This window comes from Centropristis striata, chromosome 13, assembly GCF_030273125.1.
Source record: "Centropristis striata isolate RG_2023a ecotype Rhode Island chromosome 13, C.striata_1.0, whole genome shotgun sequence".
In the NCBI taxonomy this organism is placed as follows: Eukaryota; Metazoa; Chordata; class Actinopteri; order Perciformes; family Serranidae; genus Centropristis; species Centropristis striata.
In genome coordinates, this window is record NC_081529.1 from 1974838 (window position 1) to 1990309 (window position 15472).

Sequence of the window (15472 nt, forward strand, 5' to 3'; positions counted from 1 at the left end):
AGCCTTAAAAAAAGTTGGGTAACGCTTTATAATAAGGTCCTTAATAACCATTAATTAACAAGTAATAAGGCATTGTTCTCGCTTTAGATCCTGTAGTTGCAAAAAGCACAGTTATATCTAAATATTATATAAAATATAATTTAAAAAAAACATATTATATAACAGGAAATTCTAAATTAAAAAGACAGTTTGCAGAATCAAACCATTAAATTATAGCCATTTGGATTAAATGTTTAGGAATAATTGGTCAACACGGAGCAGTTTTTGCACTCTCTCTATACAAAGTGGGGATTTTAGATATTAGATATAATATTTTTTTTAAATATTTCTTATACTTATAGTTAACTTATAATAGATGAGCAATAAAGTATATTTTAATATCAATAAGCAAACAAAATAAGATTAATAAAGGCATGACAAAGACATAATGCCATTATTAACCCTTATATAAGCTTATAAACACACAATAATGTTAATAAGCATCTTGTAAGGACTTACAAGGGCCTTATTACTTGTTAATTAATGGTTATTACAAGGACCTTAATATAAAGCGTTACCAAAAATTGTACTGCTACTTAAATATACTTTGTTTTTCCCCCCACCAAGGCAAGTTAGCTACTGTATCTAATGAACTTTGACTCAAACAAAGTGCTCTTTTATATTACAGTTTAAAAGTTTTCAACTCTCTGAACTGAAGGCAGCCATGTTGGATTCAGAGCATCGCTTGGCTCCACTTCCTCTGCGGTATGTAAAGGCATGACTGCGTGCCACCAGAGTACAAGTTCAATTATAACCAGCTTATTATGCATAAACAGCCTTAAATTATACATATTGTTTTTAGTCTCTGTGATTTCCTCTAATTAGTCTGTGTCTTGCTGAAATATCTGGTTCTATGTGGTTCTTCTCAGTGAGGAGCAGCAAATGAGGCCCAGATGCCCAATGAAAGCTTTGTCTGATAAAGCTAACAGAAGTTACTCTGATCTCTCCCTTAATCTGTGTGTGAGTGTGAGTCTACACACACACACACACACACACACACACACACACACACACACACACACACACACACACACACACACACACAGTTGTTTGTTCTACATTATTTCTATGTCCTGCTCCTGGCACACTGCACAAGCAGACTGGCAGCCAATTGCTCCCATGACCCTCCAGTCTTGCCGCGCTAACAAGCTGGCGACCACACAAGCCCCCTAACTGTCACAGAACTGGTCCACTAGCATGTGCGCACAAACACGCACACACACACACACACACACACACACAAGACAAAAACGCACACTCGTCATCCAGGTAAGCAAGAAACAATGTACATTAAGAGAGCTGCGTTAGCCCCCATTAGCTTACTACCTCACACATCATTAGCACTCATAAACACTGAGGTAATGTGCTGCAGGCAGAGCAAGGACACCACACACACACACACACACACACCCACACACACACACACACACACGCTTGTACTTCTATCTTTGTGAGGACGCTCATTGGAATGATGAATCCCCTAACCCTTAACCTAACCTTCACCATCACAACTAAATGCCCAACCCTAACCGTATAACATAAACCTAATTGTAAACTTTAACCCTAAAACAAAGTGTGAACTCTCAAACAAGCCTTTAAAGAGAAGTGAGGACCGGCCAAAATGTCCTCACTTCACAAAAATGTCCTCACTCTGTTGGTTAAAAACGTCTTCCGGTCCTCACGATGTAGGAAGTACAAGAACACACACACACACACACACACACACACATTCACAGACAGACACCAGTTTAAGCCCATAACAGCAAATACTTCTGTCAGTATCACAAATACTCGGGAACCAAGGACACCACACACACACACACGCTTGTACTTCTATCTTTGTGAGGACGCTCATTGGAATGATGAATCCCCTAACCCTTAACCTAACCTCCACCATCACAACTAAATGCCCAACCCTAACCATAACCGTAACATAAATTGTAAACTTAACCCTTAACAAAGTGTGAACTCTCAAACAAGCCTTTAAAGAAGTGAGGACCGGCCAAAATGTCCTCACTCTGTTGGTTAAAAACGTGTTCCGGTCCTCACTATGTAGGAAGTACAAGAACACACACACACACTCACACACTTACACACAGACACCAGTTTAAGCCCATAACAGCAAATACTTCTGTCAGTATCACAAATACTCGGTAATATACTTTGTTTATTATAAGTGAGGACCGGCCAAAATGTCCTCACTTCACTCTGTTGGTTAAAAACGTCTTCCGGTCCTCACTATGTAGGAAGTACAAGAAAACATACACTCACTCACACACACACAGACACCAGTTTAAGCCCATAACAGCAAATACTTCTGTCAGTATCACAAATACTCGGGAACCCCCCCCCCCCCCCCAACCCCCCCCCCCCCCCCCCCTCCTTACTGAAAAGTTGATAGCGGGGTTTCCCACCCCTGAGCAGCAGGAGCAAGCAGGAGGAAGGAGAGAACGGAGCAGAGCGGAGCGGGAGACAGCAGACTTAATGATGAATTACATGATCACCTGCTATGCCTCAGAGCCTTTCATTCAGGTAGAGAGGATCACCTCCAGAGCAGGCAGAGGCGGAGGCCCCTCCCCCTCCCTCCCTCCCTCCGCCCCTCCTCATCTCTCACTCCCAACACCACCACCACCATCACCAGAACAGATGTCTGCTGTAACCCAGTAGCTCCCTTCGCTGTAGACACATGGAGGCGCCATCTGGACCGGAACGCTGCTCCTCTCCAGATTGGGGAGTGTGTGTGTGTGAATGTAAATCAGAGAAAGAGCTGAAATTTAGTTTTGTGTGTGTATGTGTGTGTGTGTGTGTGTGTGTCTGGATGCCATTTGTAAATGTGCGTGTTAGTGAGTAAGCATGTCTCGGAGACAGAAGGCGCCTTGTGCATTGATGACACACCTGAGTGCCTTTAGTCGTGTTTGTTTGGGTCGTATGTTGTTTTTCCTGCGCCGTCTTTCGGAGACGGTTGAGTCAGGCCTACGGCAGGTGGGACGCCACTCGACAGCTCTGTCTAAACAACCGGCTGCACGAGGCGGCGGCGAGCGCTGCTGCTGCTGCTGCTCATTCACACACCACCCTCCTCCTTCTCCTCCTCCTCCTCCTTCTCCTTCTCCGGCGTCTTTCATCGCTTTCTCTCTCAAGGCTCGACAACAAAAATTACAACACCCAAAGCACTTAGCTGAACGCTGCTGACAAATTCACACCGCTTTGGAAAAACTGTTTGTATGCATGTGGTGTGTCACAACAATGTGGTTTTTTTTGGATATGATAATGCACATAATTACACTGGAAATACAGTGTGAGAGTGTTTGTCAGACAAGGATAAAAAAAGTGATTCAGAGATGGTTTTTTTTTCATCCTGCTTGATTTCTTTCACAGATTTACAACAACATCTTTGAGGCAGACAGGCGGTGGATGTTATGGAGCTACTGGGCTACCAAAAGGCTTTGGTAAACCCACAATGGACAACAGCAGACATCTGGCAAGAAACAACCCCACCCAGCGGCAGCATAGCCAGAGAACAAGACACGAAGAAGAAGAGAAGAAGAAGAAGAGAAAAGGACGAATGGGAGATGCAGAACAGCTCACAGGAAGTGCAAACAGACTTGGAAAAAAAGACAGAAAATAGATGTGTACAGGTTGAGGGTGGTGTGAGCTGAAGTAGAGCATGTATATACATGTACACAGTATAATGTTTAATGTTCTAACCATGGTAAGGAAACTGCACTCCATCGCTCTCATGCTTAATCTTCCTCTCCTGCACACTGGCCAAATGGTGCTGCACTGAAAGGCCAAACAAGGGGAGAAGGGAAGAGTTAACAATGGAAGAGGGGAGGAGAGAAAAAGGCAGAGACAGAGATGGAAAGAATGAGAGGGAGAGAGAGAGAGAAGGGTGGTTAAATAATGGGCAACAGGGGATTTTAATGTTATAGAGTGCAGCAAGTGTCTATAAAATAGTTACATCATTACTGCTGGCGGTGTTAAAATGGCAGCATGTGAGTGGGAATGGCGGTTAGAAACTGGAGAACACATGAAAACCTAACAGAAATACTGAACCCAGGAGATATATTTGAAGTTTATTGTATAAATACATTTAACATGGTAGGTTGTGAGTGGTTATGATTACACTGGTACTGTTCTACTGCAATACTAAGGAAGATAACAGAAGGTTTGGACGGTAAAGTCACAGTGTCTGGGGGATAATATGACAGGAACAGTTGGACATTTGGGGAAATAATCAGGAAGTTATCAGTTTTCTTGCCCAGAGTAAGATGAAAAGATTAACGCCACTGTCGTGACTGTACGGTAAATATGAGCCTACACACTGTAAAAAATGTTTGTAGAAATTATAGTAAAACGCTGTTAATTGCATGAGAAATACGGTGTAAAATGAACCGTATATAACCGTAGTAGACACTTTTTATCACTGTAAATCAAGGAATAGTACAAAACTTTTGAAAAACTGTAGAAGACCCACAGTTTTACTGTAAAAATATAAAAATGTTCATGTAAAATTAATGGAAAAATGCTATATTGTCACAAGGACACAATTACCCTAAAAATAAAGGGACTTTTCAATCTAAATTACAGTTTTTTTTTACAGTGTAACTACCTACCAGCACATATAAAAGGTGTTCAGACCAAACACAAAGCACATTTTTTTGTGAGGCTTACATACGAAAACATGCAATTTTTATATTTATTTATTGTTGTCTATTTTTTTTCGGTAATTTGTATGTTTTTTGCTTCAACATCTTAGTTGATGCATTTTGCTTTTGTTCTTCTGATTGGAATTTTTTGTTTTTTATAGTAAAATGCTGTTAATTGCATGAGAAATACGGTGTAAAATTAAAAATATATATATGTATATAACCGTAGTAGACACTTTTTATCACTGTAAATCAAGGAATAGTACAAAACTTTTGAAAGACCCACATTTAGCTAAGCTAAGCTAAGCTAAGCTAACACGCTGCTAGCTGTAGCTTCCTAATTACCGTACAGAGTGGTATAAATGTTTTTTCTCTAACTCTTGGCAAGAAAACGTCAAATATTATGCGTGATGAACAAATAATAATAGATCTTACACTAGTTAGTTATAGTTTTCACTAGTTTACTCAGAAAGTTTAATGAACAAAATAAAACACAAAGAGATTTTGTATAAATAAAACTATATACAGCTTTTGAGAGTTATCTGTTTTATATCAACAGTATGTGGCTTTGACAGTCACACACACACACACACACACACACACACACACACACACACACACACACACACACACACAATCCAATTAATGTTTGCACTAACACCATAAGAACTAACTGAGCAGAATACATTGACAACAAACACCAGTATAAAAGAGTTAAAGTCAGTTTACGGTCTGATTAAAGGGCGAAAACACAACAAGACACATATTTTCACACTCTTCACCTAGTAAGCATGCAGATAGTTTCATTTGCAGAGGTTTTATATGAGTTATATGTCATTTATGCCAAGAGGTGTGGTGCTCATATAAAAACTTATATTGGTAAAACTAGACAGTAACGTGTCATTTAAGAAACAATATCCAGACCACTCCACAGAACTTTGCAGGTCTTTTTTTTTGTTTGCTTGAAAATAGTTTCCAATGAAAATTATTCTCAGAAACCGGGACATTGTTTGTTTCTGGAGTATTTCAAGTGTCATGTTTCACCACAAATGATATTTAATTAACTTTTTATTGTTCTACAAACCAAAACTATCTGCATGTCCAGTAGGAGTAACAGAGAAAATATAGTTTATAGAGTAAACTGGCCCTTTAAGAGTGATGCTGCATGTTAGGAAGGATGCTATAACCTGCTATAACCTGGCCCTTCTACCTCAAACAGGTTCTTCTCGCTGGGGGGTGGGGGGACAATAATGTGAGTAGAAGTTGTGAATGAAAGAGAGTGAGGATGATGAGGGTGGAGAGGAAGGTCAACATAGTACAGAGGCAAAGGGATGTAGAGGAGGAAAGAGGTGAGCTGTGGCTTCTGGTCCACATCAGTTAAAGGGACAGTTCAAGATTTTGGACATTAAGTAGTGTGAGATACTTGCCAGCAGTGTAGTGGATTAAAGCTTTTAGCTTACTTTCTGAGCTCCGGTGTCGGAGTTCTGGCCGGTTCTGATCGTAGAATAAGTAGTTCCGGTGAGCTGGTAGGGTCATGAAACTACAAGGTTTTACTCCACAGAACATCCACTACACACCTGGCAAGTATTTCATACAACTTAATGTCCTCAACTATCTCTTTAAGAACCTGGTCTCACAGAAATCCGTGAAATAGCCACGGATTTCGCTTAACTCAAAATCCGTGGAATAGCCACGGAATCGCTCAAATTTCCGTGAAACTGACACGGATTTCGCTACAATGCAAGTTAATGACAGTCATATCCCGTGGCTATTCCATGGATATTTGTTCCTATTGGTTTGTTCCAAGTCACGTGACTTTCAAGAACAAAAAACATGGCGGACAGTTCTCTCATTTTTAGTGAAAAAATCAATATTTTGACTTTGTTTCTGCATAAAAATGGATTTTGATCACATTTCTAGCGAGAAATATATGTTTTATTTTCTAAATATTCACTCAGTGAATGTACATAATCACTTTGTGGTGAAGATCTCGCCAGAAAAATATGACTGTCATTAACTTGCGTTGTAGCGAAATCCGTGTCAGTTTCACGGAAATTTGAGCGATTCCGTGGCTATTCCACGGATTTTGAGTTAAGCAAATCCGTGGCTATTTCACGGATTTCTGTGAGACCATGTTGCTCTTTAACGTGAAATAAACACCTGAAAATATTTGTATATTATCTGAAACTTAATTTGTTGTCTATTTATTTAGTCATGAATCTTTCAAGGAATAGTTCAAGATTTGGGGAAATACACTTTTTTGCTTGACTGCCAAATTAGATGATAAGACATAATTCATAAATAAATAAATAAACATTTTCCGGGGCTTTAAAGGACAGTAAAGCTAGTGTGAGCTACTTCTGCACAGGATAAACTAATTAAAATGTGTAATAAAAATAGACATGTGCATCACAATTATTATGTCCAAGACATACGATTTATACTATCTACTGTCACATGTCCTTGTCTTGGTTTTTGTCCTTGTTTTAGCTCAGTGTTCTTACATATCTTTAAATGTTTTTATTAAAGAACTATAGGGGGAAAGTGTTGTGCTGGGACTCTTCACCCGTGAACGTACTCCGGTTAGGGAATAAGGACACCGTTTTGACTTTAACTTCTTTATCTTAAACTTTTTCAGCAGCTGGAACGTAAACATAGCTGCCCTGTAAACTGCCCGACTCAAACAGACTGAACTAAAAAGTGCCTAAATATAATTATTAACCTGTTTAAATCAACAATATGAATATAATCAAATTAACAGATTAATAGGGTGTATTTGCTGGTCATAAAGGGAATTTATAACAGTTTTACTCATGTTTGTTTTGTGTTATGATTGTTTTAACTATGCACCTTATGCAGTGGCAGTGTGTAGTTGACTATATAATGACAATAAAGGCTATTTGATTTGATTTGATTCTGCGTTCTGCAGCCTCCATCAAAGTATTATTCTATTTTAATCTATAACTTAATAATGTTTGTGTCTAAACTGATGTGGACCTCAGCGCAGCTCCAGGAGAAGTGTGTGTAATCATGCAGAATGTGACGGGGAGCTTGTAGCGGGACTACCTGCATCCACATCATTAGGCCAGCCGCTGGACTGAGAGCTGCTGCCGGCCGCCGGGGAGCGGCCCGAGTAGAAGACATCGTCCACCGGGCTCTCCATCTCGCTGTCGTCAATGGACTTGCGCTTGTTGGAGCTGAGAGAAGAAAAAAAAAGAGAGGAGAAGGTTTGTTTCATTCTTGGAGTTAGAGGGTTGTCTGAGATTTATTTAAATTCTTAATTTTCTTAAACTTGCATGTTTCCAGCTGAAATTAAGCACTGAAATATATGGGCTTCTGCAGCTCTAATGCAGTAGTTCTCAACCTTTTTGAGTCGCGACCCCCAATTTAAACATGCATGTTGTCCGCGACCCCCACTCACTGAACACAATCTCACACGCACAGTTCAGATCACCAAAAAAGACACAAAATGACCCAAAAAAGACACAAAATGACCCAAAAAAGACACAAAATGACAAAAAAAAGACACAAAATGACCAAAAAAGACACAAAATGACCAAAAAGACACAAAATGACTAAAAAAAGACACAAAATGACAAAAAAGACACAAAATGACTAAAATAAGACGCAAAATTACCAAAAAGACACAAAATGACTAAAAAAAGACACAAAATTACCAAAAAAAGACACAAAAAGACCAAAAAAAGACACAAAATGACAAAAAAAGACACAGAATGACTCAAAAAAGACACAAAATGACCAAAAAAAATCACAAAATCACCAAAAAGACACAAAATGACTAAAAAAAGACACAAAATTACCAAAAAAGACACAAAATGACCCCCCAAAAAATGACCAAAAAAGACACAAAATGACTAAAAAAAGACACAAAATTACCAAAAAACTCACAAATTGAACACAAAATTATAAAAAAACAAAAAGACACAAAAAACACACAAAATGACCCCCCAAAAAAGACATTAAGTGACCAAAAAGACTAAAACACATTAACACATGAACACTTTAACACAGTGGAGACAGAGCTGACTTCCAAAATGATTTGGCGACCCCCAGAAATCATCTCGCGACCCCAATTGGGGTCCCGACCCCCAGGTTGAGAATAGCTGCTCTAATGAATGCACCACATATCAGGAAAGGGACATTCGAGGACAATATATGTGTGCTTGTTTTCCCCTTTTAGACAGGAATGTGTCTGTGTTAAATCAAGGCTTATAATATTTCAAAATGTCGAGGCTTTTGCTTCAATGTTTTGTTTTTATATTATGTTTTAGCCGAAGGGGACAGAGCAACACAACTGGAGACAGCCAGACAAACATGAGGCCAGAATTTATTCAACATGCTGTATCCATACTGGCCCCAAGCAGCCTCAGAAGCTGAGCACAGAAAGTGCACATGGTGATGCTGGAACTCATTTGTGTGTGTGTTTGCAGATTCTTATAGACTCATACATCTGTGACCAATAAAATTAAGGGGGTTGTGACCAAAAAAGACACAAAATTACCAAACAAGACACAAAAAGACCAAAAAAAGACACAAAATTACCAAAAAAGACACAAAAAGACCAAAAAGACACAAAAAGACTAAAGAAAGACACAAAATGACTAAAAAAAGACACAAAATTACCCAAAAAGTCACAAAATGACCAAAAAAAAAGACACAAAATGACCAAAAAAAAAGACACAAAATGACCAAAAAAAAGACACAAAATGACCAAATAAGACACAAAATTACCCAAAAAAATCACAAAATGACCAAAAAGACACAAAATTACCAAACAAGACACAAAAAGACCAAAAAAAGACACAAAAAGACCAAAAAGACACAAAAAGACCAAAAAAAGACACAAAATGACCCCCCAAAAAATTACCAAAAAAGACACAAAATGACTAAAAAGAGACAAAATTACCAAAAAAGTCACAAAATGACCAAAAAAAAAGGACACAAAATGACCAAAAAAAAAGACACAAAATGACCAAAAAAAAGACACAAAATGACCAAAAAAGACACAAAATTACCCAAAAAATTCACAAAATGACCAAAAAGACACAAAATGACTAAAAAAAGACACAAAATTACCAAAAAAGACACAAAATGACCCCAAAAAAATTACCAAAAAACACACAAAATGACTAAAAAAAGACACAAAATTACCAAAAAAGTCACAAATTGACCACAAAATTATAAAAAAACAAAAAGACACAAAAAAAAAACTGGAGACAGCCAGACAAACACGAGGCCAGAATTTATCCAACATGCTGTATCCATACTGGCCTGGAGCAGCCTCAGAAGCCGAGCACAGAAAGTGCACATGGTGATGCTGGAACTCATTTGTGTGTGTGTTTGCAGATTCTTATAGACTCATACATCTGTGACCAATAAAATTAAGGGGGTTGTGAACGTACAGCGTTTCACTGCTGATCCAAACTGTTTAAATATGTGTGCGCTCATGTGCATATCTGTGTGACAGCATGCGTGTGTGGCTTTTGTGCGAGTGTGATGCAGGGGTCTGTGTTACATTAGTATCAAGGGAGATATTCTGTAATGAGTGTAACTACCTCCGTGGGAGACTTGCATAAAGCTCCATTTCAGTCCTGCAGCATAAGATGAGCGAGAGAAGGATGAGAGAGGCAGAAAGAAAGATAGAGTGACGGACAGATCGGTGGGAAAAATGAGAGGGTGTAAAGAGGGTTAGCAGTGAAGGAAAAGGGGAGAAAGAGAGAGAGACCACAGTCAAAAAGCAGAGCAAGCTAAGCATAAAGAATACAGCGTTGTTAAGAGAACCTGGTCTCACAGGAATCCGTGAAATAGCCACGGATTTGCTGAACTAAAAATCCGTGGAATAGCCACGGAATCACTCAAATTTCCGTGAAACTGACACGGATTTCGCTACAATGCAAGTTAATGACAGTCATATCCCGTGGCTATTCCAACATACAAAGTGATTATGTACATTCACTGAGTGAAGATTTAGAAAATAAAACATATATTATATATTTTACCTTTTGCTTCTACTTCTTATTTATTGTTGTCTACTTTTTTTTTGGTAATTTGTATGTTTTTTGCTTCAACATCTTGTTGTTGCGTTTTGTTTTTGTTCTTCTGATTGAAATTTTTAGTTTTAGTTTAGTCTTATTTGTAATTTGTATTTCATTATTTGTTTTTAATCTCTATTCTATATTATTTTTATTTTTCTACTTTTATTGCGGCCGCCATGTTTTTGTATATCCTGTGGCTATTCTATGGATATTTGTTCCTATTGGTTTGTTCCAAGTCACGTGACTTTCAAGGTCCCGGCGGTCAGAACAAAAAACATGGCGGACAGTTCTCTAATTTTTAGTGAAAAAATCAATATTTTGACTTAGTTTCTGCATAAAAATGGATTTTGATCACATTTCTAGCGAGAAATATATGTTTTATTTTCTAAATATTCACTCAGTGAATGTACATAATCACTTTGTGGTGAAGATCTCGCCAGAAAAATATGACTGTCATTAACTTGCATTGTAGCGAAATCCGTGTCAGTTTCACGGAAATTTGAGTGATTCCGTGGCTATTCCGCGGATTTTGAGTTAAGCGAATCCGTGGCTATTTCACGGATTCCTGTGAGACCATGTTGTGTTAAGAGGTTATAGAATTGAGAAATGAAGAATATTAGTACAGAAAAAAGTGCTTTATGAGCACCGGTGGGTTTAGGGGTACCTGGTGGAGGGGGTGGAGGTGATGGAGCGCCGTCCCAGGGTCACCTGGTTGATGTTGTAGTAGCCGGGGCTGTCCAGGTCAGCCAGGGAGAAGTTGGGGCCGGTCGCTGTAGCAACCGGGGCTGAGGAATGCACACACACACACACACACACACACACAAACAAAAACATCATACAGAAAAATATCAGAAAATCTGCAACGATATTCTCTAAATTAGTACAACTTTATTATTCTCAAAAGGATGAGGCTGGTGTTATTCTATTATTTACTATTTTTAGCCGTGCTGGCTCCATTGTTGTAGCCGCAGCATCACTAGGGACATTTATTTTATTTTTTTTTAATCATTTTGGCTGTGTTAATGCATATGATACATATTTTGTTTTTAAAAAAAATAAAATTTTATAAAAATAAATAGAAATAAAACAGGAGCATACTGTAAACAAACTGGCACTTAAAGGGTTAATTCTGAAAATGAATGAATATTTGAATACATAGTTGGTTAAGAAATTAATTCAGTGAAAGTGGAAAACAATATTCATATATAGTATTTTTATAGCCGTTTTAGGACAGGGAAGTTAAGGTAAAAATGTGGGGTCTTTTTTTTTAAATATATATCTGACACATTAAAAATGCACCAACATCATTGTGACAAACAAAATCAAAATGAATGAATATTTGGTAGTTATAATCACCCTGCTAGCTACCCTAAGGTATTAAAGACAATTAAACTAAATATTTTAAGTTTTGTTTTTGAGTTTGCTCAAAAATCAGATTTTTGTCAACCTAACTGTAAGTTGTACTAACTTATAATTTTACATTGTAATAACTTTTAATCCTTACTTCTGCTAACTTCTACAATGTGCTGAATTGGCACGATTGTAACGCCGCTATGAAATGTCAGCTAATGTTGTGACCACAATTTTGAGTTAGCATTGATACGCTAATGGCTACTCTTGTAGCTGTAACAAGCAGCGGCGCTAGCATCAGTTAGCCGCTAGCATCAGTTAGCCGCTAGCTTTCGCTAATGACCGAATTTCACCGCTTTCCCGCATTTCCCAACAAAGAAATAAGAGTTATCAGAACTATTGTCCCTTGTTGTGAACCCCAACTTAAAGATATAAGTAACAACAACTCACCAACTTGTTTTTGAGCAGACAACTGGCTTCCTTTGTTGTGCTAACTTACATTATTGCCCTAAATGTCAGTAATTTATATTTCCAAGTTTTACCAACTTAAATCACTGTTTTAGGCCAAAAAATACAAGTTGGCTTTTTTTTGCAGTGCAGCCTAATGCTTTAAACAGTCTGCAGCTTGCAGTATGAGAGATGCTGCTATATGTGATCTCGCCATTTATGGGTTATGAGAAAGTGACCGACCATATGAAGTGTACAAGGAATGACAGGGAGAGTGCGTCTCCGTGGAGACTGACAGGGGAAATTATAGCGGTGACTCACTCTGCGACACACGGACCAGCTCGGCTACGTTCCACACCCCTGAAGTCACAAAGCAGTCCTGGAAACTCAAGTGGCCTGGGTAAACGAGAGAGGAAGAAGAGTTAGTGAGAGCGTACTGTGGAGTAGATGCATGTACCCAACATGCCAAAAATGACATGTGCACACAGACACACACATGCAGATGGAGCTGAAGAACTCCAGTGGGAACATGTGTTTTCTATCAGATAAAACAGGCTGCTGGGCTGGACATGTTCATTATTTGTGAACCTAAATCTTAACAGGAAAATTTGGTTTCTCGATACCAAAAAAAGCTGGGAAGCTGTGTAAAACTTCAATAAAACAAAACTTTTACCTTGTCAACTTCATGAATTTTTGTAAATATATGCTTATTCTACTACCTGTAGATGTGAGGTCAGCTCCTTTAAATCAGGACTAAAAACACTATTGTTTACTGCAGCGTATCTTAACTTTAACACTTATCTGCTCTACTCTACTGCCCTTACTTTTTAACTACACAATGTTTGACTTGTGCTTTTTATTATTTTATCTCTTTTTTTATCCTGCTGTATCTTATTTTATCCTATTTATATTTTTATTTCTATTTCCCTGTTTTAATTGACTGTTTTCAATTGTGTCTTGCTGTTTTAATGTGTATGTAAAGCACTTTGAATTACCTTGTGTTGAATTGTGCTATACAAATAAACTTGCCTTGCCTTATTCTGAATTTAATGCCACTAAGACATTATAAAAAAGTTGTAACGGTGCCAACACCAAACTGGAAAAGATCTTGATTGATCAAAAAAACACTTGTTTGGAACATTTCACAGGTAAACAGGTTAATTGTTAACATGATAGTATCACAATCACAAGGAAATTTCTCCATTTATAAACCACAGTATCATTAAACGCATTAAAAACAGTCATGATTTTATAAAAAGACATTACTACATGGGCTCAGGAATACACATTGTTAATGTAACAGATTATACACTAGATTATAAACTTTAATTTGAAGATAATTAATAAAAATGCGGAGAACTTTTATTTTGCAGGAGCAAACTGACATTGTTGGATTTTGCATTTGTGAGGGGTGACTTCCTGTTTTTCTATTTCTTTCTTATTTATTTTTTTTACAAAGGACTGTGATGTTAATTTGCTGCAAAATTATTTTCTGTATCATTTTGATTTAAGCAGAGGTTTAAGTTTAAGTGAATAGAAGAAATGTGAAGAAATGGATTTTCCCATTGTGGATGGAAGTTATGCATTTCTCTGCTCAGCTAATTTATTTATTTTACTTTACTTTAATACTTTGTATAGTATTTGTTCCTTACAATTGTTGGTATAGAGAGAAGTGATGTTTAATCATGTCTTGTGTTGCAATTTTCACACATTTTGTATTTTATTTTCATGCCATAACCTGTAAATAGCTATCAGTCGGACACATTTAAGTAGAATTAAGGTGCATTGTTAAAAAGACCGTCAGTCCTCATGTAATGAAAGCGTGTTGTTGTTGATTGACAGGTGGAGATCTGTACTGTACTGTTATTACAGCTATGTGCATTTGTATTATTTTTAGTTGATTTATTTAATTTTGGTCTGAAAATAACACAATATTATAGGGATTTAAATACTGTTCTGAACTGACATTATTGTTTTTTATTGTAAACAATGTATTCTCTTTTTGTTTTGGATGTTGAGAGAGGTGGTGTCAATAGGAGGTGGTCTGTGTGGTGTAAAATAAAAACGCAAAATACAACAATGGAGACCCGGACTACTTAGCAACTGAAGTCGTATTTCAAGCAAGAACAATAAAGAATTTCTCTTTTAAAACTTCAGCAGTTAAAGTCCTCAGTTCCTAAACACTGACTGGGTGATGTAACACAGTAGTAAGCAGCAACAGCAGTAGTCAACAGTGACATAATGAAGTTTATCAGTTTGGATATTAACTATATGTTTAATATAATCTTGTACAGTTTTCAATCCAACATATATCTGTATTATTTATGTTTTAGACAGCATCCCAACATTTTTGGGAATCAGGATTGTACGCCAGGTGGCTACAGACAGAAGCTAATGCTAATGTTGAAAAAAAAAAAATAAGGACTATGCTCTCGGTCAAGAATCAGATGGAGAAAACAAAGAACAATGACTTTCTGGCTATAAATGGCAGTCCATGGTATTGGCTCACAGTCTAGAAAGCATTTTTAATCAGAGCTCCTCGGATGCCTCTTAGACCGCCAACCAACAACATGGACGTCCAGGATTCTATAACAACTTCCTGTCCACGTTGTCTTCACAAGCTTGTTTCTGAAAAATTCAGTTATTGAAGGTTAAACTCCAAAACAAAGTGCTTAAACTCCTCAAACTCACCTTCACCTCCACCTTAACCCTTAGCCTATTCTAAAGTTGACAACAAGTTCATGAAGCTATTTTGAAGACAAACAAGATTGTCCAAGCTGTCTAAATATCCAGAATTATCCACAAATTATGTCTAAGTCTCAAAAGAGCAGCTGTACAAAAGCACGCGCGCGCACACACACATCTCAGTCTTAATGTTGTCTTTCAAAACAAGGTTCTTAAGTGTACTGTAGGGTTCTTGTGCTGCTGCATGAC

At 37.7% G+C, this 15472-nt stretch overlaps 1 protein-coding gene across 17 annotated transcripts in view; it reads right to left on the minus strand.

Moving 5' to 3' along the window:
* Nucleotides 1–15472, minus strand: part of LOC131983741 (nuclear factor 1 X-type-like) — a 223784-nt gene that overhangs the window by 25351 nt on the left and 182961 nt on the right. For 6 of the 17 annotated variants that reach the window (XM_059348541.1, XM_059348550.1, XM_059348535.1 and 3 more), the window contains 5 exons: nucleotides 12860–12934; nucleotides 11406–11526; nucleotides 10262–10297; nucleotides 7752–7882; nucleotides 3745–3819 (listed from right to left, as the gene is read on the minus strand). In XM_059348541.1, the coding sequence (XP_059204524.1) occupies nucleotides 3745–3819; nucleotides 7752–7882; nucleotides 10262–10297; nucleotides 11406–11526; nucleotides 12860–12934 (438 nt within the window). Of the gene's footprint in view, nucleotides 1–3744; nucleotides 3820–6145; nucleotides 6209–7751; nucleotides 7883–10261; nucleotides 10298–11405; nucleotides 11527–12859; nucleotides 12935–15472 lie in introns of all 17 variants that reach the window. The other 11 variants (XM_059348542.1, XM_059348544.1, XM_059348548.1 and 8 more) reach the window with 5 other exon arrangements.